This window comes from Schistocerca cancellata, chromosome 1 (assembly GCF_023864275.1).
Source record: "Schistocerca cancellata isolate TAMUIC-IGC-003103 chromosome 1, iqSchCanc2.1, whole genome shotgun sequence".
NCBI classification, from domain to species: Eukaryota; Metazoa; Arthropoda; class Insecta; order Orthoptera; family Acrididae; genus Schistocerca; species Schistocerca cancellata.
Genome location: NC_064626.1, coordinates 300,952,461 through 300,978,176, shown reverse-complemented (window position 1 = coordinate 300,978,176; position 25,716 = coordinate 300,952,461). Strand labels below are relative to the sequence as shown.

At 40.1% G+C, this 25,716-nt stretch overlaps 1 protein-coding gene across 1 annotated transcript in view; it reads left to right on the top strand.

The window, feature by feature from the left end:
• LOC126172212 (exosome complex component RRP4) overlaps positions 1–25,716 on the top strand; it is a 73,535-nt gene that overhangs the window by 39,951 nt on the left and 7,868 nt on the right. Inside the window, exons 4-5 of the mRNA XM_049920861.1 lie at positions 16,505–16,684; positions 21,355–21,483. Of these exons, the coding sequence (XP_049776818.1) occupies positions 16,505–16,684; positions 21,355–21,483 (309 nt within the window). The remainder of the gene's footprint in view (positions 1–16,504; positions 16,685–21,354; positions 21,484–25,716) is intronic.

Here is a 25,716-nt window from a genome sequence, read left to right as displayed (position 1 = left end):
CGAGGGTGAGGATGGGAAGTACGGTAAGTCGTGGCATGGCAGTGCTGAGCCTCTTCACCTGGAGTGGAGTGGAGTGGGAGTACTGCAGAATCAGCACCTGGAGGGAGTAGTTCTTTTTGAGGTGGTTACCAGTCATCAGTGGACACAGACTGTAGTTTTTAACACATGGAAGTTATGGAATGAAGTAGGAGGCTGGTGGATGTGTTTCTCGGGGTTTGATGGGGAGCCAAGAGCAAAGGGTGCTCGGGGTAGTTTCTGAGCAATGTGAAAAGTTTCCAAAATTGTATGAAAAATTATGGGCACAGATGCAGCAAGTAGTGAATGATGTGCCTTGTTCACTAAGTTGAGCAGATTTCAGCAGAGCAGTTGAGCATGCGTGTTAAGCAATTTAAGGATGGGCAACAACGAGTCACCAAGACCTGAATCATCATAATACCTAGTGCTGCAGTGGCTCTAACTCTGCTGTGCATGGCCTTCATCTATCTGAGGTGGGGAGCTACACATCAACCTGAACCACTGATAGTATAGATTCTGGTAAACTAGTTCACTAGAGTGTGAACATTAATGAATGTGGAATATTATAGTGTAAATGTTGTTGAGAAATGCATTTCCTGTAGTTTAAGAGGATACGAGGCCATGGAACGAGCCATGAAAGCTTGCAAAGAGAGTTGCCAAGGGCACGTGACTCCAAAGGAGCTATTGGTCTGTTAAGTGGTGTAGAAGTAAGCAGCTTAGTGACATAAGAGGAAATCTAGCAACTAAAGTTTGTAAGTTAAATGCAGTCTCCGAACTTTGGGGGTTCAGCTGCTAGATAGTCTTATAATGCAAACATTTGCTGTACATGTGGCACGTTATTTTAGACCAACCTTAAGTGAGACCCATGGGGCCAGGTCTTTCTGTGGAAGGCTTTGTTACTTGTAAATAGCATCTACACCACCACTTAATTTTTACTTGAATATTTCTTCTTCTTTCCAAGCTCTTCCAGAAAATCGCCATTTTATGCAGTGTATTGTACAAAACATCTTTCTGCCTTGGGAAACAAATCTTATGTTTTATGAAAGGATGTTGTTTGTGTATTGTTGTCTGTATTTTTTGACTGATCTAGTAGATCATCATTTGTCAGATGACTGATGTGGCACATGTATTTTGTCATTCTTTTCTGATGTGGATTACTGTTGTTATGCTGACTTTTGTATGTATTCTAGACCTTTGTTTAGGATTCTCAATACTACATAACAGTTCTTTGTATTGAGACTGTAAAAAAGATTTAAAATACAGTAGAAAATGACTGACAAACTTTTATGTGCTAACACTCGCTCTACATTAATCCGGATTTTTGGTTCTATCAGACAGCCCCCCCCCCCTCCTTTCTTTTTATTGTTTTTTAAATTAGTACAATCACTGAGAAGTATTTGATACTCTGGACATGATAGTAGCAACAATCAGTGACGTAAATCATAAAATTTAAATTCAACTGTCTGCCATGCACAGATTCTGGCAAGCTGTCGGTTAAGAAGTTGACATTGAGCTGTACATTATTGTATTGCCATGATTTGTTGGAAGTGTAAAGTGACATCAAAGACAATGAGAATTGTTGTGTCCATGGTTAGATTGCACTGCATAAAGGAGATTTGTTTAAAACCACTGCTGGTGGATCTGAAGGTGAATCGTTTGCAAAGATTGCAAGATGCTCAGTCATTGCTGTAAATGACTGGCTGTGAAGTGACAATGACACTGACTACTATATGATTTCAGGTGACAAAATTATTGTCATTTGTTTTTCTGCAAACAACAAGATACTAGTAATGAATTATCTGACGAAATTGGTACTCAGTTTAAAGAAATTATGACACTTACTGAGGCCACAATTCATCGGGACAAAATAATGGTTTATTTGCAACCTCAGTCTGGAACAACTTTGGCCAAATTATTCCCAAGGAGCCTGCATGATCATGCAGAACATAAATTATATAAGCATCTCACTGCAAAAGGAATATTCTCAATATTTCAGTGTGTAAAACTTACTATGTTTCAACATCTGTTCAACATTTACGTGAAAATGATAGATGGTTGACGATAGTCAACCCCAGGAGTGGAGGGGTGACCAGGATGGCAGGTGGTGGACGGTTGAGGTGGAGCAGCAGGCCAGTGAAGTCCAAAAAATATATGGGTGTTGTACTCAATATTCTACTTTCTACTTGTGCATTAGTTCTGTGTCTGTAAGGTAGTGACCACATTTCCTCTCCATAGAAAGAGGGTCAGATAGCTGGGGGGCAGATGCCAGATAACATCTGACCACCTAGTTGCAATACACACCCAGCTTTCTGACACCTGTGCTTGGTGTGTGGCGCGTGTCCATGTTGCGTGAGTCACATCACAAACAGTAGATGACAGTGGAACATGAAGATGGTCGCCAGTCTTGCTGCAGTAGCCAGTTCTGTGGTAGATTTAGTGCTGGAAGGTTATACTGCATTGGAGACTATATAACTTGTGACTGTTACTAACAGCTCCATGTGGTCTGCTTGTCCTGGTACAACTGCTAGGTAGCAAATGCACTGCTACAAAAATAACAGGTATTTATACTTGATAGGAGCATATGTTATGCTAAAGTACCACTTCTAGTCATGTTGATGGCAAAACCACTGAAACTCACTGGTGGAGAAATCCTTTGCCTGTGCTGTGCATTACCACTGCACTGGCAGGTTTTACCAAATGAACCTGACCCATCTTTTATAATAATTTACAATGGATTTCATTAAAAAATAAATGGAACATATGCCCTACAACGGCTTTGTTAAAGTACTATCTTCAAAATCGGTTGTGTGCAAGACTGTTGTGTGTGGGTACCAAATATTATTCTAATTGCAAGCTTTTATGCAATGAAAATTGTCTTTCCTAAAGATTAATGATGCAGGATAAAATTGAAAGGGTGCTATTGAATGAGAATAAGAAAATTAGGTTAGTTAACAGTTCTATTAATCTCCAAGACTTGCAGTAGTAATATGAAATGCAAAAGTGACTGAGCTTGGTTGTTTATGAAGCTCTACCACATTAACTCTTTTCCATATTTTAAAGTTTGTAATTGATGCTATAATTATTGAGTAGGTAAAAGAAATGCAGTAAATGACGAACTCATCTCTATTGAGACATTAAATACTGGAGGAAAAATTAGGTAAAAAAATTTGTCTGGTAGAATTCGGGGTAACACATGAGATATTAAATTTAATTGATGAAAGATGAAATAAATTAAACAGGGGAAATCGAATACAGACATCTAAAAACTGAAACTGACAGACACAGCAAAATTGCCAGAGGAGGAATCCAAAGCTGTAGAAGCATGCATGACTGTGAGAAAGATCACTACCACTATAAATTAAAGAAAACTTTGGGGTATAAAGAATGAGCTTAATGGACATAAAGAGCTCAGATGGTCGACTAGTACTAAACAAAGAAGGGAAAGACATAGTGCAGGAAGACTGTAATAACAGAAAGGAAGTTGAAGACATTATTGTAGAAAGACCGGAAGTAGAAGGGGATGAAATTGAGTTAGGGGTGCAGTGTTTGACAGAATATTGAAAGACTCAAGTTGAAACAAGGCACTTGAAGTAGACAACACTCATTCAAACTTACTGAGATGCTTGGGAGAGCTAACAATCACAGAACTGCTCCACATAGGGCCTAGTATGTATAATGAGACAACTGAAAAATCCCCAAACATTCTTGAAGTATGTAGTAAACCCAATACCATAGAAGGCACATGCTGACAGGTGTATTGTCAAAACATCAGCTTAGTAAGTCCTTTATGCGAATACTAATATAACTTGTCAGAAAAATGAAAAGACAGGTAGAAGGCGACCTGGAGCATGACAATTCAGGAAAAGATTATAAAGGCATTCACCGCAGCTGTTGTTGACAAGTATTCACTGTATTACATCTTCCAAAATTCGCAAATTTCAGTCTTCCAGGCCATTTTAAAGTGCAACTACAAAGAAACAAATCAAAGGTACAGCAAGTATATGATTGCCTTATTGATGTACAGAAAATATTTCACACTAAAATTGTACTTACAGATTTCAATATACAGTAAAATTATCTAATTATAAAATGACAGCCATAGGTGATCCGAGAGTAAGCACATAATATGCAGGCAGCAGGATGCTTACTGGGTGCAGTAATATTTATCTTTGTGACAAATGCTATGTTATAGATATGTGCTCATTTTCATTGTTGAACACCATCTGTCACTTCTGTCCATGCGGGGGAAAGTTGTGGCATAGATATAACAATTTGAATTGGTGTGTCCATAGTATGATAAATGTGTCAGAGACGTAACTTACTGTATATTATTCTAAACATTTGTTTGAAGGTCAAAATTGTAAAAAACAGGTCCACAAAGAACAATGTGCCAAAGCATCCAGCACACCGGCAGAGTGGGGTGCAGACTATCTCAGACCACAATAAAAGTCTAACAATCGATCATTTTTTGTATATTCTATTTCCATGTGAAAATTACACTCTGTCACTTATGTTTGCTGTAGGAAACAACTTCTGTTCATTTTTTTAAATGGTTTTAAATTTCATTGACAACCTTATGTTTTAGCCTGTTATGTATTTTTTAATCAGTGTATCATTTCCCTTTTTTATCTGCTAGTAGCACTGTTATGGAAGAAATTCTCAAACTGTGATATGAGTTTAAAATGACTATTGTTTTATTACACACTAATCTTTCCCTGCAGCTTCACTCACCTATGCATCATTCAACACTTAAATTGAACACACCTCTGCCTCCCCCCATCTCTGTGTGCTCCTCATCATCGTCCCTCCCCCCCCCCCCCTCTCTCTCCATCTATCTATCTTATCTATCTCCTCTTCCCCACTCTCTCTACCTCTTTCTCCCCACTCTGTCTCTTCATCACCATGTCCCCCTCTCTTTGTCCATTTCCTCTATCCCTTCTCTCTGACCAAACCTTACACTGCCCCCTTTTGACGATATCATCTACCCCTCTCTCTTTCCATCTTGACTCCCCCCTCTATGCCTTCCACTTGCCTCATGCAACTCCACCTCCTACCCTCTCTCTGTCCATTTCCTCCTCCCCCTCACTCTGTCCATCTCCTCTTCTATCCATCTCAGCCTGTCCCCATTTATAATCATCAGCATGTGTAACCCCTGCAATATAGTTCAATAAAGCAGGTCTGTAGGCTAGAAATGAAACTCATGTGTATTTCAAAACATTTAACCCCTTGGGGCTCACAGTTCTTTCATGAGCTTTTGCGTGGTGCACATGGGGCCCTTCCTGCTTTACGGCAGACCCTCTGTGTGGTGACTGTGGACACCCACTCCATGAAGTTAGCCCCTGTGTTCTGCCACGTGTGTGTCAGTTGTCATGGCTGCCACTCCCCTTACTCGCCAGATTTCCCAGCTTACAAAAGAGTATAAGTCCTTGGATCACCTGTCTTATGCTGAGGCTCCCCAAAAATATTAGAGACTCCATCTAGCGTCACTTTCTTCAACTTTTGCCTCTGTTACATCCTTTCCATCTACCAGCTCTTCCTGACTCCAGCCCCATTCCCTTCCTCCCCCTCCTGCAGTTTCACTTGACCTACAATCCAGGAGTCCTTCTCCCCGGCTGAAGAAGTGCCCACCTTCTTCAGCATCTGCCGGTGATGGGCAGACGCCCCCCCCCCCTCCCCCCCCCGGAGTCCTCTCCCCAGCCCATTATCTCTCAGGCCGGAAGCCTCCTACTACAACTTGGCCCCAAAATGCACCATCTGTGCGCACCAAGGTGACCTGCTCTCTTTCGGTCCAGGATCTTGCAGACATGTGTACTCCCTCTGTGCCCTGCCCTCCGCCATCTCTGCTCTGAAAGAGAAGAAGAAGAAGAAACTTAAGTCACAAGACAACCCCCCCCCCCCACCTTACTTATGAATGTCATCCCATCCTTGTCAGCGACGACCACTAACCAAGTGACATGACCTCCTCTTGGCTTCTTTATGTCTTACTTGGACTCTCGCCTCAGTATCATCCAGTGGAATTGCAACAATTACTATCGTCGCCTACTGGAAATACAATGTCTTGTTTCCTCCTATTCTGTGTTTTGTCTTGCTCTTCAAGAAACACACTTCTGTGATGACCACTCTCCAACATTTCTTGGTTATCGGGCATTCTGTTGGAATCGTGCCGACCCCAGGGTATCATCTGGCGGGGTCTGCACTTTGGTCTGCTCCGATGTCATTAGTGACTGGATCCACCTTTGTTCCAACCTGGAAACAATAGTGGGTAGACAGAAAATGACTCTGGCAATCATTGTTTGCAATGCAAATACAGCAACACCTACCCCCATTTCTCCTCCTCGGGTACTTAAGTGCCTACAACCCAATGAGAGGGAGTGCCACTTCAACGGGTAGGGGTCTCCTAATTGACCAACTTATTACAGACTTTGATTTGTGTGGCCTCAATGATGGTCCCCCTACCAATTTGGCTTCTCTACATTGGTCATTCCCTGATGATCTTTGTGAAATTGACCATTTTCCGGTGATTCTATCTTTCCCCTGTGGCCGCCAGGCAGACAGGTCCTCATGATGGGCATTCCACAGGGCCAATTGGACTTAATACATATGTCTGCTGTGCTCTTCGACACCTCCTTCTCGAATTGCATTGATGCAGTCGTACAAGGCATCTCTGCCACCATTCTTGATATTGCTGGCACTGCTGTTCCCTTATCCACAGGTCCCCCTTGTCGTCAGCCGGTACCATGGTGCACCAAGGATGTAGCAGTAGCTGTCCAGGTCCCCTGGCGGGTGCTGCAGCAATTTATACTTCGCGACAGCGTTGATGGCCTCTCGGCCGACGATGCGCAATAGACAGCTGTGCAGCTGGGCAATGAGTGCTCATTCGGTTTCCGTGCCTCGTGCTTTCTGAAGCTCCATCATATTTCAGAGTTCTTCCGTGTTTTACACGCAGAAAAGTGCAGTTGGCCAATTTCTGTTGTATACTGGGTCTTCTCTGAGTTTTTGTCATAATGGCTGAAACACCTAATGTCGTCAAGTGTTTCACAAACAGGCAAGAGACCTTAGAGTGTACTCGTTCTTCAAGTGTGAAGCCATTTCAGGCGAGCCAATCTGCGAGGTTGCCAAGGTGCAGGAACGCACTGCAGCTGCCTGTGGTGATATTGGTGTACGAACTGTCAGGCGAGTTATACAGGAGGCGAAGCTGTCAGAGCAGGCAGTTGGCAATGTGGTGTTTCGGTCTCTAGGGAAGAAACATAGCGTTCCAAAGAGGGTAACGGGAATCGACAACTTCGATCAAAATATGTTATGTTGCAAGGTTTTCGAATTTTATGAAAGTGGCGAGTTCCCCATAGCAGCGAAATTGTGCACTGTTATGCACGAAGCTACTGGGTTTGATGGAAGTGCAAGATCAATGCAAAGAATGATGAAGAACATCGGATTTAAATATATAAAGTCCAATGATGGTCGCAAATTTTTAATGGAGCGTAATGATATTCTGCTGCTAGGATTACATTTCTAAGAAAAATGCATGACATCAGATCAAAAGGAACATCAGCTGTCTATTACTTGGATTACTTTTTTATAAACATGCTTTACTTGGCCAGAACAACCTGCTACTGATTACCAACTGAATCAAACAATAGTTGTTTCGAACTTAGTCAAGAGGGCAAAACAACGAGTACGTAAACATAATGAGAAGGCTATCGAACCTCAGTATAAGGTCGATGACCTAGTTCTAGTAAAACAGCATCTTCAGAACTCTGCCATGAAGAAAGAAACACAAATCTTTTCAAAATTATGTGGGGCCTTACCTAGTACAATCAGTAATCCAACCAAAAACCTTACTTTTAGTGGATCCTACAACAGGAGAAGAAAAAGGGAAATATAATGTTAAGGATATAAAGTGGTATATACCCCAGGGATGTTAACGTACTGTGTTAATGGGCGGAGTGACGACCGTCAGTTCCTGAATTGTTTTCGGTATTACTTCCATATTAGTTTTCCTACATCAAGTTCCCTTCAAATCTTCAACTCTTCTGTTATCTGTTCATAACCTCTTAAACTGTCCTATTATGTTAGTATTTAAGTGACCTAATGTGACTTCAAGATTGTGACTAATTAAAGAGAATCATGAATAAACAGTGATCTCTAAACATAAAATGGAATGAACAGAATAATATTCTGGTAGAAGGTATAATATGATGGTACTAGGTAAACAGAGTGACTTTAAGACAGAATGAACAGAATAGAATATTATATTTAAGAATAATATAATAAGAGGTGAATAATGAAATAACTATCATATCATAGTGTATAATTTTCAAAATGATTAATGGAAAATCTCATATAAAGATGTGAAACAAATACTAACAAAGAGATAGAGGGGCTGGCCAGTACTTGCCTCAGCTCAGTACAGCCAATAGATACACAAAAAGAAACAGAACTAGCTTTCGGAACAAATGTTCCTTCATCAGGGAGGGGAGAGGGGAAAGAAAGGGAAGAAGGGAAAGTGGATTCAGTTACTCACAACCCAGGTTATGAAGCAACAGGGAAAGGAAAACAGGGAAGGTAGCAAGGATGGGAGGCATGGTTTTCAGAGGGAAGCCAAAGATATTCTACTGTAAGTACTGTGCCAGCTTCAAACCAAAGAGGATGCATACAGAAGTAAAGAGGTATATAGTATAAAGATAAACACAACTATGTAGGATGAAAAGATGCGTGAATGGCTAGAGAGGAAAGGGAAGAGGAGAAGACTGAAGAGTAAATGCGAGTGAGGTTGTTTAACGTAGGTTCAGTCCAGGGGGATGGCGGGATGAAAGGGTGTGTTGGAGTGCAAGTTCCCATCTCCGCAGTTCAGAGGGACTGGTGTTGGGTGGGAGAAGCCAGATAGCACATACGGTGTAGCAGGTTCCTAGGTCCCTAGAATTATGCTGGAGGGCATGCCCCGCTACTGGGTATTGGACATCTCCTAGGCAGACAGTTCATCTGTGTCCATTCATGAGCTCAGCCAGTTTAATTGTTGTCATACCGATGTAAAAGCCTGTGCAGTGCGGGCATGTCAGCTGATAAATGACGTGTAGTTTCACACCAATAACCTGACCAGTGCTTTCCTCTCCCGCAACTATCCTGCAGACCTTGTCCACAAACAGATCTCCCGAGCAATACATTCCTCCCCGTCCAACAACAATGTTCCTACCCCCAGACCAGACAGAAGCATCACCCTTGTCACCCAATATTATCCTGGCCTCGAATACATAACAAATTACTCCGCCAGGGATATGACTTTCTCAAGTCAACCCCTAAAATGAGATCATCCCTTGACAAAATTCTCCCCACACCACCCAGAGTTGCCTTTCGTCGCCCCCCTAACCTCCATAACATCCTTGTTAAACCTAACAATATTCCCGGACTACCTTCTCTACCCAGCAGTTCCTACCCCTGTAACCGACCCCGCTGCAAAACCTGCCCCATGCATCCCCCCACAACCACCTACTCCAGCCCTGCTACTGGTAAAACATACACAATTCAAGGCAGGGCCACGTGTGAAACTACACGTCATTTATCAGCTGACATGCCTACACTGCACAGCCTTTTACATCAGTATGACAACAACTAAACTTGCTGAGCACATGAACGGACACAGACGAACTGTCCGCCTAGGAGATGTCCAATACCCAGTAGCGGGGCATGCCCTCCAGCATAATTCTAGGGACCTAGGAACCTGCTACACCGTATGTGCATCTGGCTTCTCCCACCCAACACCAGTCCCTCTGAACTGCGGAGATGGGAACTTGCACTCCAACACACCCTTTCATCCCGCCATCCCCCTGGACCGAACCTACGTTAAACAACCTCACTCCCATTTACTCTTCAGTCTTCTCCTCTTCCCTTTCCTCTCTAGCCATTCACGCATCTTTTCATCCTACATAGTTGTGTTTATCTTTATACTATATACCTCTTTACTTCTGTATGCATCCTCTTTGGTTTGAAGCTGGCATAGTACTTACAGTGGAATATCTTTGGCTTCCCTCTGACAACCATGCCTCCCATCCTTGCTACCTTCCCTGTTTTCCTTTCCCTGTTGCTTCATAACCTGGGTTGTGAGTAACTGAATCCACTTTCCCTTCTTCCCTTTCTTTCCCCTCTCTCCTCTCTGATGAAGGAACATTTGTTCCGAAAGCTAGGAACGTAAATTTTCGGTTCTGTTTTTTTGTATCTATCGGCTCTACTGAGCTGAGGTAAGTACTGGCCAGCCCCTCTATCTCTTTGTTAGTGTATAATTTTCTATTTTTATAGAGCATTTATATCTTTTATGAGATGTGATGTAGATGGGAGGGTTTGTATCGATCTTGGAAGGGGTGGGTAGTGTAAGTACAAGCTTAACTAACACTAATCACACACCCACCTTTCAGACAACCCTCGCAGACAAGTGTAACTGATTCTTCACCATTTGCTGTTCCATAGGTGTTGTTAAGATTTTCTTTGAGGGCTTCAAAGATGAAGGTGAGAATGTCCGTTCTGCAGGAGACGTTTAACATCCTACCCCCTCCAGCTTCTCACTCAAGTACCAGCAGAGTAGGGATCCTGGGGAAGGGGGATGGGAAGGGTTTTCCTGTCTTTGGGGCTATCTTCTTTCATTTCTTCGATCTTAGCAACTTTTTCCTTTCTTACTTCTCATTAGAGTACTTATCTATCTTTTCCTCTTTCCATATGTATACACTTCTATTGCTGAAGTCCTTCTCAATTTCCGTGGTTTTCTATAACCTTCAACTTATTTTACATAAGTAGGCCAAAGGATCAGGCTACACGACTACCCATACACATACACACAAAGACACAAACAGGAAAAGTACAGTTTGAGAGCTTGTAAGAACCATCAAGGGTTGTAGGGGGAAGTACTTGCACCTGGTAAAGAATGAGCACATGGTATTATAGGAGATGGTTCTACATTGACTAATTCTAAAAATATATATGTATGTAAATAAGAATGACTTGACAACTTGTTGAATAGTGGGACACTCTGATAACCTAACTAAAGACGATGTACCCTTTGATAACCTAAGTATATATGATAAGTAATGAATGGTATATAGAGGTATGGTAGAGTGGTTGAAAAGAAAAGGAGAACTCTAGGATATGAAATGAATTATTAAGGAGCAATATTGGAGATTGAAGTAGATTTTTAATTTTACCGGATAATATTTAGTGATAGTATACATGAAGATGTGTACAAGGGTGATGGACCGTGGGGGCCTACTCACAAAGGATGGGGGGGGCGGGGGGGCACATTCAGCTGTTAGTGAATGGAAAAAAGGGCAGAGAGGCAGACCAAAGAGAGGCTGACCTATACTGTGCAGACAGGGGCACCAAGAATGGGATTGACCTGTACCATAGAATATAGGAAGATGAAGGGGGCATGCCTAACGACAGAAGAAAGGTTACCCATAGGATCAACCCATAGGTAAAGGATAAGTTGTGTTCCTAAGAGAAAAAGGGCATTATAGTGATAGAAATCACATATTTGGCAGGAATTATTCTGGTAAGTTTGAATTCTTAATACTTCTAGCGTTATTAAGGTTTATGGATGTTGGAAAAACAGGCTCATAAATTTTCTCTAGAGTTCCTCCAGACTACAGAAAGCTGTATAGGACAGTACTAATCAGTGCGAACAAAGGAAGGACTAGCATAAAGGATAAAGGGTAAAGACTAAAACATTTAAGGGTCCATGACACCTGGAATTTACGAGTGGAGTTGAAAGGAGCACAATACAGAAGTAACAGTAATGCAAATTGAAGTAGAAAATAAAGGTTTATGTTCTTCAAAGATGTCAAAATAGAGTAAAGACTCAGTGGAAAAGCAAATATAGAGAGCTTACCCTGTGAGGTTCAAGAACTTGTGAAAAATATACATATATATCTAGAATTATGGAGTGAATGAATATGTTAGAGAGGTGGATTGTCATTAAGTATGATGTCAATGAACATATTGAATATCTATAAAATATCGAGTGTTCAAGCTAAGGGGAGAGATATGTAGTGCCTCGAGAATTTCGATGCAAATTCTAGAGACCCTTGGCTTTCCACCATCTTACACACCCAATATTTTACGTATGAGCGTGATAGACGGGAGAGGGTCTACCTCGCGCCGGTTTTCTGTATGCGCAGGGTGGACGTATGTCAAGAGAATGCTACAAGGTGGACAGTTAATCGATGCAGGCAAGTGGTTGCCGCATTCAGCACAGAAGTTACATGCACAGCACAAGGAGCAAGTGTGCCTTACTCAATGACGGTGCTATGTCAGTCATTATTGTGAACAGTGGAATTACGTAAAAGAAAAGAAAAGACACTTTTTACTTACTTACTTACTTACTTACTTACTTACTGATCCACTAGAGTTGTGGATGGTGGACTTGTGAGAACCTTGAGAGGTTTTTGGAACTGTATTTATTGTAATAGTACGTAATAGTTTCAGACGGTCTGTGAGTCATTGGGCTTACGAAATGTGATTCATTTATGTGAAAACTGTTATATGGTGTTCTGTTTGTGGAAGTGAAATATAGTAGGATTGATTTAAAACTATCTTGAGTGTACACAATCATTTTAAGAGTAGAGAAAATTCCTCCAAACAGCATCATATCTTCAGAGAAGAAGTTGGGTAGATTGTCATAGCCGACTATCCTGAAAAGAAGATCAGCAAGGCACCTCCAAGTAAGTCCAGTGATGAAGGGGTTATGTGAGTCTTGAACAGCAGCACCACATTGCTTCCTCTGGTCGCCAGAAACCACCAGATAACGTCGGAATCTCAGGAATGATGGCCTCTTTGTTTGGTCCCATAAGCCCTCTCAATTAATCAATCAGTCAAGCAAAATATTTATTTTTCTTAGTCACAGTCGGAAGCAACAGTTCTATATCAGCAAAGAATAAAAGTCTTACTCCAAAACCAACTATACTTGCGAGGAATAAACAATGCAGCTCACTAGTCAGTTTCTTGTTGTGCAGAAGTGTTTGCCAAGGTGGCAATGCATTTGTATGGCTGTGTGGGCATAAACAGTGGTGCTCGCAATTGTAGGCCTGGCGTGGTTGATGAGGATAAGCCGGCACGCAAAAAATTTTCGGCATGGCTGTAATTGCTGGAGCTTGTGAACTGGTCGTGCCTGTCCTCCTGTTGTCTTTCGATGTGGGACGTTCTAAAACTTAAGTCTCTTGTTGCATGTGCTGGATCTTGTCACCATAGTTTGTGAAAAGCCATTTGCACTTTTAATGTTTAATGAATGTAATCACTTAAAATGTTGTTGTGATTTAAACCACCCTTGTTTTCAAGGTCAGCAATTATGTAGGCCAGAAATAAAATCCATATAAGAAGTTTGATCAAAAAATATGGTGAATAATTTTATTAGAAACAAAGTAATAAGCTCACATGGAAGTTGGTTTAATCTCCTTAAAAGTACTGTTCTTGGCTAGCAGTTGATTTATCGCAGCATTGAATCCATGACAGGAAACATTTATTGAACACTTCTTTTGGAAGGACATTCAGCTGCTCTGTCATGGCTTTCTCAATGTCAGGAATGGTGTTAAAATGTTTTCCTGTAAGCATGGTTTTAATTTTTGGGAAGAGTGAGAAGTTTTGTGGTGCGAAATCTGGTAAGGGGAATGTGGGCAGGCTGGACACTTTTTCTGGGCAAAAACTCATAAATCAAAAGCAAGGTGTGGCACAACATGTGATAAAAAGGAACCGATTGGCCCGTTTTTGTGGTCTCTTTCTTCATACATAATTTCACAGACATTGCAGTATGCCGTCATAAGATTTGATATTGACAGTTATTCCCCTTCAAATGCACTCAGATAGCACTATTAGCACTATGCCTTCAGTATCAAAGAAAACAATGAGCACGACTTTGATATTCGATTCTAACTAACATAAGTTTTAGGGTGAGGAGATTCACTAGTTTTCCATTGGGAACAGTGAAGTTTCGTCTCAGGGTTGTACCCAAGGACCCAAGTTTCGCCTCCAGTTACAGTTTTGAACTTGAAGTGCAGATCTGAATGAAGATGATCCTTCTGCACCATGTAAACTGACACTCGATTTTCCTTCCATTCATCACTAAAAAATCTGGTACAAATTTTGGACTCGCTCACCTCATTTACAAACTATCTGTTAAAATGCTTTGCATTGTCCCTTAAAAGGTGCTAAGTTCTTTGGTAAGCTCTCAGGTAGTTATTTGCCTGTTTGAACGACAATTTTTGCCACTTCTTGCACATTTTCTTTGGTTTTGGAGATTAATGTACATCCCCAGTATTGCTCATCTTCTACTGCCTTATTTCCACTTTTAAATCACTCATACCACTTGTAAAGAGTCTTCAGAGTTCCAGCATTATCTCCATACACCAATTTCAACATTTCATGAGTTTCTTTGGCACTTTTTTGCAATTTGGAACAGTAGGTAATGTTCATGCATTGTTTGAAATCCATGATGTGGGACAGACATGATAAACACAACCTCACTCTAGCATCTCTGGATGCTAACTGACAAGTCAGAACATATTCCAATGTCATGCTGCCTGTGTCAATGGATCAGGCTATGGGCAAATTAAGTTAGTGGTTGTAGCATCCACAGTTGATGCTAAAAAATTCATTCAGTGTATTTTCTAATAACACCTTGCATATTTCATAGCATTTATTTTTCTTGATCACAGTCACAAGTATTAGTTCTAAATCAGCAAAGGTTGGTTGGTTTATTCAGGAGGAGGGAACCAAACAGCAAGGTCATTGGTCCCATCAAATTGGGAAGGATAGGGAAGGAAGTCAGTCGTGCCCTTTCAAAGGAACCATCCTGGCATTTACCTGAAGTGATTTAGGGAAATTGCGGAAAACCTAAATCAGGATGGCTGGATGTGGGTTTGAACAGTCATCCTCCTAAATGTGAGTCCAGTGTGCTAACCACTGCGCCACCTCACTTGGTAATCAGCAAAGTATAAAAGTCTTACTCCAAAATCCACTATGCTTGTAAGAAATCAACATGCTTTTCCCTCATCAGTTACTCAATTCCATAGGCCAGTAGTATTCACACAACGTGCCTGTCTTACCATTAATCTGCTATCCCAAAACTGGCCTGTCATACTGTTACTATTGTGATCAAATCATATCCACTAAAATGACTGAAATATTGCTCTAGACAATTCCATAAATGCACAAAATTTTACAATTCCCTTTAGCCCTACTCCAAGAAGATGCATTGTTAGAATGACTTGACAGTTAATTTCATGTGTGTTCTGGGTAAACTTACTGCTTGGTATAACAACTTGTAGGCAGTTGGGGCAAGCAATAATTACGAAGAAGCCTAAGCCTGGAGGACCTCATTCTTACAACATAATGTCCGCATTGCATGTTTTACATTTCACGTGCTGAGAAACAACAGAGAAAATGTCAAGAAAATTTATAATCCACAATTCACGTCAAAATCCTGCTAAGTCTTTCAGTTTCTTAGCAGAGGCAATGACTGCTTCCAAACTGCTCTCAGCCTCATAACTGTTCTTTGGATTCTTTGATGACATACTACTTCAGTGCCAAGCTAATGTATTATTGTTTCGAAATGCCTCTAACTACAACCAGACACTACAAGGGGGTATTAAGTTGGTGCAGGAAGGCCATTTCAGGTCATCCAGCATTAGAGGAATTTCATAGAACAATTTTTTTCTGTGATTAAGGCTTTTTGCCTCATATTTTAGAAGGTTCAAAGCATCTTTTAAGCCAGTAAAAAAATTATTTTTTGAAAGCTCTGCAGCGGTGCTACCCCCTAACAACAAAATCTGATGTCAGCATGTTCCTAAACTACCTAAAATAATGTGTATGTATAAATTTTAGAAACAACAAAAGAAAAAAAAACCTCAGAAGATACCATAATTATGGTGAAACGTGTTTGGGGATTAAAGAAAATAAAAAATTATGTTCTTGCAAATAGGCGGACCCTCTTTAATTCATTACTGTTTTCTGCAAACATGGGGGCAGAGCTTCAAATTCCATTCTGATAAATATTGTGCAGTGTAGACACTACGATATGATTCAACAACAAGAACCTTTGAACCAATAACTATGGCTAAGCATTAATCAGCACATAATCTGTATTCATAACTGAGGAACTAACTATTTCCGTACTAACTTCAATATTTTGTGCAACAACTAGTGTACATAATTTGATGGTAATTATTACTACAATGTATAGAAATAATTTATCACAGTTGTATTTCTTTGTTAATTATTTTTTACTGCATTCCAATCTCCATAATAGGATCCATGGAACACAATGAGTGAGTGAGAGAAACTTTTTAATATAAAGCAGACTAATTTCAGCTCTATCTGCATCTGTCTGACAATAATGATTATGACACAGCAAAGAGCATAGCTTGAAAAGTAATAAAATATTTTTGTTTCCAAAATAGATTGCACAGGAAACTCAATATGTGCTGCTAACTGTTTTAACTGTTATGTTAATTTCTAGTTGTCACAAGGTGTCCTGGTGAAAGTGTTCCCATCACTCGTAAAACGTCGAAAAACACACTTTCACAATTTGAGCTGTGGAGCAAGCATTATACTTGGAAACAATGGTTTCATCTGGCTTTGTCCTACAGCCAGTGCTGATGAAGAAGGGGGCGGTGGCTTCACACAGAACTTAGAAGAGGTACCATATATTAGAAATTAAATGTAAGATTATAACTAGTTTTGATTGATAATGGTTGAGGTCACAGTGTATTAAAAGCTATCTCACCCCCCCACCCCACCCCCCACCCCAATTCTCAATTTCAAACTGATAAAGTATGATCACATTGTACAATCAATCATCCTTGTTTAGTTAGTGACATGAGTCCTCCAACTGCAGTACACAGGCAGTTACATTAGTTACTTTCTTGCAATATCATGTATTGCATGTGCAGCTACATATAACAGTTAAAAAATAATAAAATATTACTGCTAATCAAGAAAATTCAACTATTCTTCTCAAAGTAAATCCATTTAAGATGGACTTAGTGCATGGTGATTTTGTAATCGGTGGCTTTTCCGACTAAAAGGATGAATTGTAGGAATGATGCACACTGTATTACTGTAATAACTAGATAACAAACATAGTGACATAGTAAATGCACAACAAATTAAAAACTGTTGCCCAAAACAGAGAAAGAGATGCAATATTTTTCAGTATACTTGCAACTTTTAACAGAATGGTCCCTGGATCATTATATGTTCGCACATTTGTCAAAGCATCTTTATTAAACTTATTCGTATAAGCCAATGCTTTATTGAAAAGTTATTGTAGGATATAATCTATACTAATAATAAAACAGTAAAACCATTGTGTCTGTCTGTTTGGACACACTAATCTCCAAACCCACCCGACAAATTATCATAGGATTTTCACAGTTAACTGTAGTGTAGCTTGAGCCATGTTTAGGCTTTATTTCATCAGATTGCAGGGGGAAAAAGATATCATGATTTAAAGTTTTAACTAAAACTGTTGTTCCTGTCTCAGCATGTTAATAATAATAAAAAAAGACCAATTTTCACGGGGGTTTTCTCATATAATTTGAGTATAGCTTGGAGTAACATGTAGGCTTCATTTAGTCAAAATAGGAACACAAAAAAATCATATTTTAAAGTTTATCATTAATTCAGGAAAATATGGATTGCTACTCACCATAAAGAAGATACGTTAAGTTGCAGCAAGGTGCAATTAAGAGACACTTACACAAGACTTTCAGCCACAGCCTTCATCAGCAAAGGAAAACAGAGAAACATCCACCGTTCATACACACAAGCAAGCACACCTCACATGCATGACTGCCAACTCTGGCAGCTTAGGCCAGCAGCAGTCTTGAGGGGGCAAGGAAGGGAAAGGGGACAGAGCAACACTGTCTGGCAGAGTGTGTGGGGACTAGAATGCCAACACACACAGTGTCAGGAGTTTGTGGGGCAGGGACATGGGGAAAATGGAGCGAAAAGAGAGGAGTGGGGAAAGATGTGTGGGTGCATTGGCAGAGGGCTGGGAGACGAGAATGGGGAGGAGATGATAGGAGAGAAGGGGTGGAAACTGTTGGGTAGAGGTTGTGGGGACAATATGTTACCATAAGTTGAGGCCGGGGTAATTACAGTAGCAGAGAATGTGTTGTAAGGATAACTCCGATCTGCATAGCTCAGAAAAGTTAGAGATGGAGGGGAGGATCCAGGTGGCTCGGGCTGTGAAGCATCCATTGAAATCCACCATTTCTGCTCAGCAGCGTGTTGTGCCACAGGGTAGTCCACTTTGATCTTGGCCACAGTTCGGCGGTGGCCGTTCATCTTGGTGGACAGCTGGTTGTAGTCATGCCAATGTAAAAAGCTGTGCAATGGTTGCAGCGGAGCTTGTAAGTGACATGGCTGCTTTCACAGGTGGTCCAGCTCCCAAAGGTTTAGGATAAACCTATGACAGGACTGGAGTAGGAAGTGCTGTGTGGGTGCATTGGGTAGGTCTTGCACCTGGGTCTTGGATATGATCCTTGTGGCAAGATAGTGGGACTGGGACTGACATAGGGGGATGGACTAGGACTTTGTGGTGTTTGGGTGAGCAATGGAACACCACTTTAGAAGGTGTGGGGAGGATTTTGAGTAGGACATCCATCATTTCAAGGCATGATGATAGATAATTCCAGTCCTGTCAGGGGCTGGGCCACCAGTGAACGCAGTCATATCATTTACCAGATCTGCTGTAACCATTGCACAGTTTTTTATATTGGTATGACTACCACCCACCTGTCCATCAGCATGAATGACCATCACCAAACTGTGGCCAAGAGCAAAGTAGATGACCCTGTGGCACAGCATCCAGCTGAGCATAACACGCTTGATTTCAATGGTTGCTTCACTACCTGAGCGATCTGGAGCCTCCCCTCCACCACCAGCTTTCCTGAACTGTGCAGATCCTTACAGCGCATTCTCCATTCCCATAATTATCCTGCATTCAACCTCCGGTAATATACTGTCCTCACATCCTCCACCCAGCAGTTTCCACCCTGTCTGTCCCATCATCTCCTCCCCATTCTTGTCTCCCAGCCTCTTTGTTTGCTGCCCTCTGCGAATGCACTCACCCGTCTTTACCCTTTTTTGACCTTTTCGCTCCTTTTTCCCCCACCTCCTTGCCCCACCACCACCTGATGCTGCGCCTGATGGTATTCTAGTCCCTGCAATCTTCACCTGACAGCATTGCTCTGTCTCCCATTTATTATTAATAAAAATGTTATTTTAATGTTGTAAAATTATATTTATTATTAAATGAAGTAGGAAAAGTATATTAAGGGGTAATTGCTGTTCTGAGGATGCGGAGGGGAGAAGGTTGAAGGGTAGTAACATGAGGAAGACAAGTTGCTGAAATGTGGTAATGCATTTCCATCATTCTGAGCATAATCAAACTGAAGAGCAAGCAGCTGAGCCACTACTCTCTCTACACCACACAGTCAGTTTTTGATTTTTCTTCCCCCCCCCCCTTTTCCCTCCACCCCCCCCCCCCACCCTTGCCACCCCCCTGCAGTATGTGGTGACCTATTAGCTTACCAGATACTATTATTCATGGTGAATGGTTTTTAATAATTTTTCACTTACCTGATAGTTTTTTATTAGGAATTTCTTATTTTTAACTTTCAGCCTTTCTAGGTATCATGAGAGTGTTCTGTGTTATTTTATGCTATTTTGTATTTGACGTCCACTACTTAGCGAAAAAACGGACTATGAATGCTGTGTCACCTCATTCTCTTTTTTTAGTCCAAACAGTATTTGATTTTGTGAGTATCTTCACCCTTTTTTTTGCATTTTAGTTAAGTTTTCTTGCCTTCCAAGAGTTTTTATCTATTACTTTATGTGGACTGCAGTTGACACTGCAGCTAAAATTCTGCAATACTGGTTGTGCTTACCTCCAAAACTGTGTTTCTTTTTCATGAAACTTTCAGGTTTCTGATCTTCTCTCAAATAACTTGCATTTACCAAGAGAGGAGGTTGGGGGGGGGTTCCAGATTTTTAATATGTTCCTGGCAGTCTTTACCACTGTACAAAAATTTGCAACTATACAAATTATTTCCCCTATCTTTCCTTTTGTTAACTGAAGTAAACCACAACATACTAGGAGATCCTCAAACTAAAACTCAAAGATGAGCATCTAGGAAAACTTTCAAGCTGCTTGGGTAGCTGAATTTAAAAGGTTATAAAAATAATTAAAATCGGTGAATTAGTCTTATAACATCAGCCACATTCTAAATAAGTACAATATGAAGGATTGCATAAAGATTTCATTGCCTCAAGATAAGAATCGTATACCCACAGTTTGATCAACATTATAGTGGAGATAGATAGAGGAGACTGTGTCAGGTGCGTGTGGGTTGTGTTTGCACGCATGTGTGTTGTCTAATTCTGATGAAGCCCTTTTTGGCTGAAAGCTTACTTGTTAGACATTCTTTTTGTTTACCTATCTCAACTCTACATCTATGCTACAAAGTGGGTAGCACTCCATCCTTTTCATTAATAAATACATATTTCCATAAAAAGAAATCTACAATAGTTTGCACAAGCAAAAACCAATGCTTATGCATGCTGTTGATATGCTGTCATTTAAACAACACTGTGAAACTGTGATTCTCAACTGATGATGACCAGCAACAGATTAGATTTTGTGCATTAGTTGGGCTGGAAAGACTGAATATCACTAATTTGCAACAGAGTTTTGAGTTAAATCATTGGGAGAAATTATGTCATTGATTTTTTATGGTTAACAAAGACAGAAAAATAGATTTATCTTCAATTAGTGGATACAGATTTATCACTAAAGAAGACTCAGATATCCTAAAATACTCCATCACAGTGTATGGGTGCAGTCTCAGAATTCCAGGGAATTTTTTTAAAACCATTCATTTGTTGTGATATTGTTTTGATATTAGTAATTTGGTTTTCAGCTTTGTTGTTGTTAAGAAAGACTAGTCCAGAATACACTTGTTGCCTCTAATTTTTTAGTAAAATGCATGTTCAGCACATTTTTTTTTAATTCTCAGTAAATGTTCTGGATATAACAAGTAACTATTGTACTAGCCATTATTATATTGTGTTGTGTTTTTGAGATTTGTATGATCTGCAGTTTTAATTTTTACTGAATCTGTATGCAAAAAATCATAATTGCATGCTGGTTAAACAGCTGTATGAAAAACTCCCTTAGGAAGGTTAGTGGATTTTATTTTGTGTAATGTGGTGTGCCATTAAGGAAGACAATTTTGTCGTCATTGACATGTGAAAATAAGCTGTTCGGAAAAGTGTGTTACATTTAACGGAACTTTGTTGCAGAAAGTAGACCGTGCTGATCGAGAAGTGATAGCGAGGCTGCGAAATTGTATTTTGGCCCTGGCAAACAGCAAAATGATGCTGTATGACACTAGCATTCAGTATGCCTTTGATGAATCCATGAAATATAAAGTAAGAAAATATTTTAATTATTATGTTAAAATCACTTTGTGTTAGATGTAAGTTTTGTGGATGATGCTGGCTGCACAGAGGTGTGAACCAATGTGACATGGTGTTTCACTATTAAAGTTTTAGTCAGTAGGATCTGGAATTAAATCCTGTGGAGTCCATGTCCGATAATTCTGATTCAGATTTTCCACAGCTTCCTTAGAGGTGAATGTCAGGGCAGTTTCTTCAAAGAAGTCACAGGCATTTCCTTCTGTCATCCATGTCCTTGCCACCAAGGAGGTATTAAAATTCAACTTTTATTGCTTGTGGACACACACACACACACACACACACACACACACACACACACACACACACACACACACACAAATATATCTGGAAAGAAATGATTTTACTCAATCAGGCTGTTTTTTAATTGAAACAAGCACTTTATTATATAGGCAAATCATGAATTTTGCCTCCTTGGCCATTATCAAGCAACATTACTCACAAAATATGTTGCATAGTTGCATTTTGTCAGCATAAGTTGATCAACACAGCAATATAGACAAGATTAACACGCAATGTCACCACATATGTCTGCCAGATGATATAATATTGTATGTTTATGATTCCTTGATGCATCATGATGCGTCCTATCAATCAATCCCTTCTTTTAGTCAAAGTTCAACCATAAATTGCTTTTCTCCCCAATTCAACTCAGTACCTCGTCATTACTTATTAGATATAGCCATCTAATCTTCAGCATTCTTCTGTAGCAACACATATCCTCCCCACTTCATATTCATACAACTCGCAAAATTCATTCTACAACTTAAATTTGTATTTGATGTTAACCGTTTTTTCTTTCTCAGAAGAACTTTTCTGCTATTGCCAGTCTGCATATTATATGCTCAATGCTTTAGCCATGATCGGTTCTTCTGCTGGTCTTATTTCCTAACATTGTTCCCTCAGCATCACCTCATTTAATTGAACTATAGGAAATGGACAAATGGGGTACCAAATTGATCAGCATGATGCCTAGTTTTGCAAAAAAATATTTAATTTGCTTGAAAGTATTCGGGGTAATTAAGAACAATTTGCTTACTGTTTTGAGGGAAATATATTGTCTAGATTTCCATAGCCAAACAGAGTGGGGAAGGGTCAATTGGGGTATCAGATAGACCAGTGTGAGGTATAGTTTTGTAAAAAGGTATTTAACCATTGCAGACCAGTGCAACATAATATAATGTTAGTACTTGCATGGGGTGTTAGAAACACCCCAACGTATTAAGAGCCTAAATAATGTTGTAGTGTAAAATATCTGTGTTATAATGCTATTAGATGAATTGCAACAACAGTGAACCCAGTGTCAGGTACATCTAACCACAACATTCCCAGTTATACATTTTTGATGGCAGAAACTTTCTACATTAAGTTATCTATAGTTGCAGTTGACACTGTGAAAGAAAACCTGCCATAACAGGAAATATAGAAAACCACAAAGACCACAGCATGTGGTAACAAGGTATATTATTTTGCCAAGTTTGTGAATATGTTACTTAGAAACCGATTTTTCTGTATGTAGAAATACTAAAAAGCAATTTTGTTGTTTTACAGAACGAAAATAAAATAATAAAAAAAAACATATTATAATATAACTCCAACACAATATGTCTGGGGAAAACGAAGTAAAATTGTGTATGCTCAAGGTGCTACCCATAAAATAATGTTAGTTAGTAATTTGAGGAAAAATGAAATATTTCACGCATAGCTGTTGCTGTCTACATCAGTGCCTAGTCATTTTGCAAATAAAAAGTTGCCTTAATATGAATATGGCTTCCTCTAAACCAAGTTCTGAATTCAGAACATTCTGATAACAGAAGACACTAAGAAAACCTAACATGTCAGTGATGTTGCAGCTCTGTAGGTGACTATTGTTTCTTTTGCAGATATTAGTGCTTCATAGTTCAAAGCTGGAACAGCACTACTAGTTGTAAGGAATCTTCTTATGTCGAGTTGACTATAGAAAGTTATAAGCATCACCAGAGGACCGCAGGTGTCGCCAACAACAAAAGGTGCTCAGTGAACATGAAGGTCTACCAACGATGTTGAGGGCAGAGAAACATGCAAGAAGGACCAATAACAGAAAAGATCATCCAGTAACACAGAAATACCTGAAAGCATAGTGAGAAAATTCTTGGCAGACATTCACGACAAACAATGAAAAAGCCAGGACAGTATGATGACATTTTTATGACAAGGATATATTGCTACTCATCATAGAGTGGAAATGTTGAGTTGCAGACAGGCACAACAAAAAGACTGCTAAACAAGTAAGCTTTTAACCACAAGGCCTTCTTCTGAATTAGACAAAACGCGCATGCATGCACACACACACACACACACACACACACACACACACACACACACACACACACACATTCATGCAAGCTGCTGAGACCAGACTCCAGCTGTGTGTGTGTGTGTGTTTAATTCAGGAGGAGGCCCTGTGGTCGAAAGCTTACTCGTTTAGCAGTCATTTTGTTGTGCTCGTCTGCGACTCAACATTTCCACTATATGATGAATACCAATCTATCTTTTTCATAATACTGGCAGAAACTGACATTCTCCTGGCCCAGTCTTGCTATGTTTGTGATTGCCATATGTTTCCACAGCTTTTGATACAGCATGCAGGTAACAATTTGATTTGTAAGATGCTGCCAGATGACAGTGTAGTTACCAATACTGACGGGAAATTATGTGTAAGATGCCATCAGTCATAGAGTGATCATTTCATTCCTTCTCAAGCAAAGAGCAACCAAATGGAATTGGAAGAAATGTCATCTGTCTTCACTGACTTGTCATTTGCAGATTAAGTCTTCTTGCATCATTTGATGTATATGTCCGTATCCAGAAGCACCATGAAGTAATTTGAACAAAGAAAAAAGGGGTCATCTGTCACTTCTGACAAATCGTGGAGGAAATATTTGATCAGCTGGTGAGCAGTCTTTATGCATGCTAGTGTTGTCATGATCACAGAAGAGTTCTCATTGTTTAATATCAATCAGAAGTTTGTAATTTTACAACAAATAATGCATGCTGCTTTTAATTACCTCAAGCAGCACAACTATCTGTTTGTCAATGTCAATCTCGTCAATTTAGAATAGTTGGCTAGCTCTGCGATAGATTCATAGGTTCCAAAAATGTTGCCTACAAAGCTAATGAAAAAATCAGAAACCAATGAGAGCTGCGCTACAGACTGTATTCTGTGTGAGTAGGAGCAAAAGGTACAGCTATTCATATCCTCAAGCTTCCACACATCAGGCAAACTTGAAGCGTTACCCTAACGGTTTTGACACGTCCAAATCAGCTGCAGCTGTTGGTCTTTGCACAGTAGGCGTGAAGTCGATCACCCCCTGGAAAAAGTGTAATTTTCATGCTGTTTTGTCGAGTACACATGCCATTTTCAGTAAAATGCAACAGCAGGTGGATCACAATATGCTTATGACAAATGAGATGATTTGTGAAATCAACATTGCAACAGTTGATTGAGCTATTAATGAAGTACCACAGCAGGGGTTAAGGAGGAGGAGGAGGAGGATATTAGTGTTTAATGTCCCGTCGACAACGAGGTCATTAGAGACGGAGCACAAGCTCGGGTGAGGAAAGGATGGGGAAGGAAATCGGCCGTGCCCTTTCAAAGGAACCATCCTGGCATTTGCCAGAAGCGATTTAGGGAAATCACGGAAAACCTAAATCAGGATGGCCGGAGACGGGATTGAACCGTCGTCCTCCCGAATGCGAGTCCAGTGTGCTAACCACAGCAGGGGTTAAGGTCAATTATCACTGCTTGATCTGATAACCGACATGTAAGTCAGTAAATGTTCATGACTGATAGTCATGAACATTTTAGTGACTTTCCAATAATTACTGGTCAAAACATGACTGTGGCTTTGCATCACAGTCACAACATGTATTACCTATATTCTCGAACTCCTGCTGGTTATTGTTCAATATATTTTTTTCAGCAGTTTTAATTGTCATTCATGGCTCACTGTAAATTGTATTCAGGTATCTCAAAAAGAACTATATGAAGTTCACAGCTCAAAACCAAATGATTTTTATCACCTTTGTGTGAACTGCTCTTTTATGACGACAGTAGTGACTATGACAGTCGAGCATCTCAAGAGCTGAAGAAGTAACCAAAATTCCATTTCCCGTCGTGTTAGAAACTGTAGATTTCTTTCTTTCATG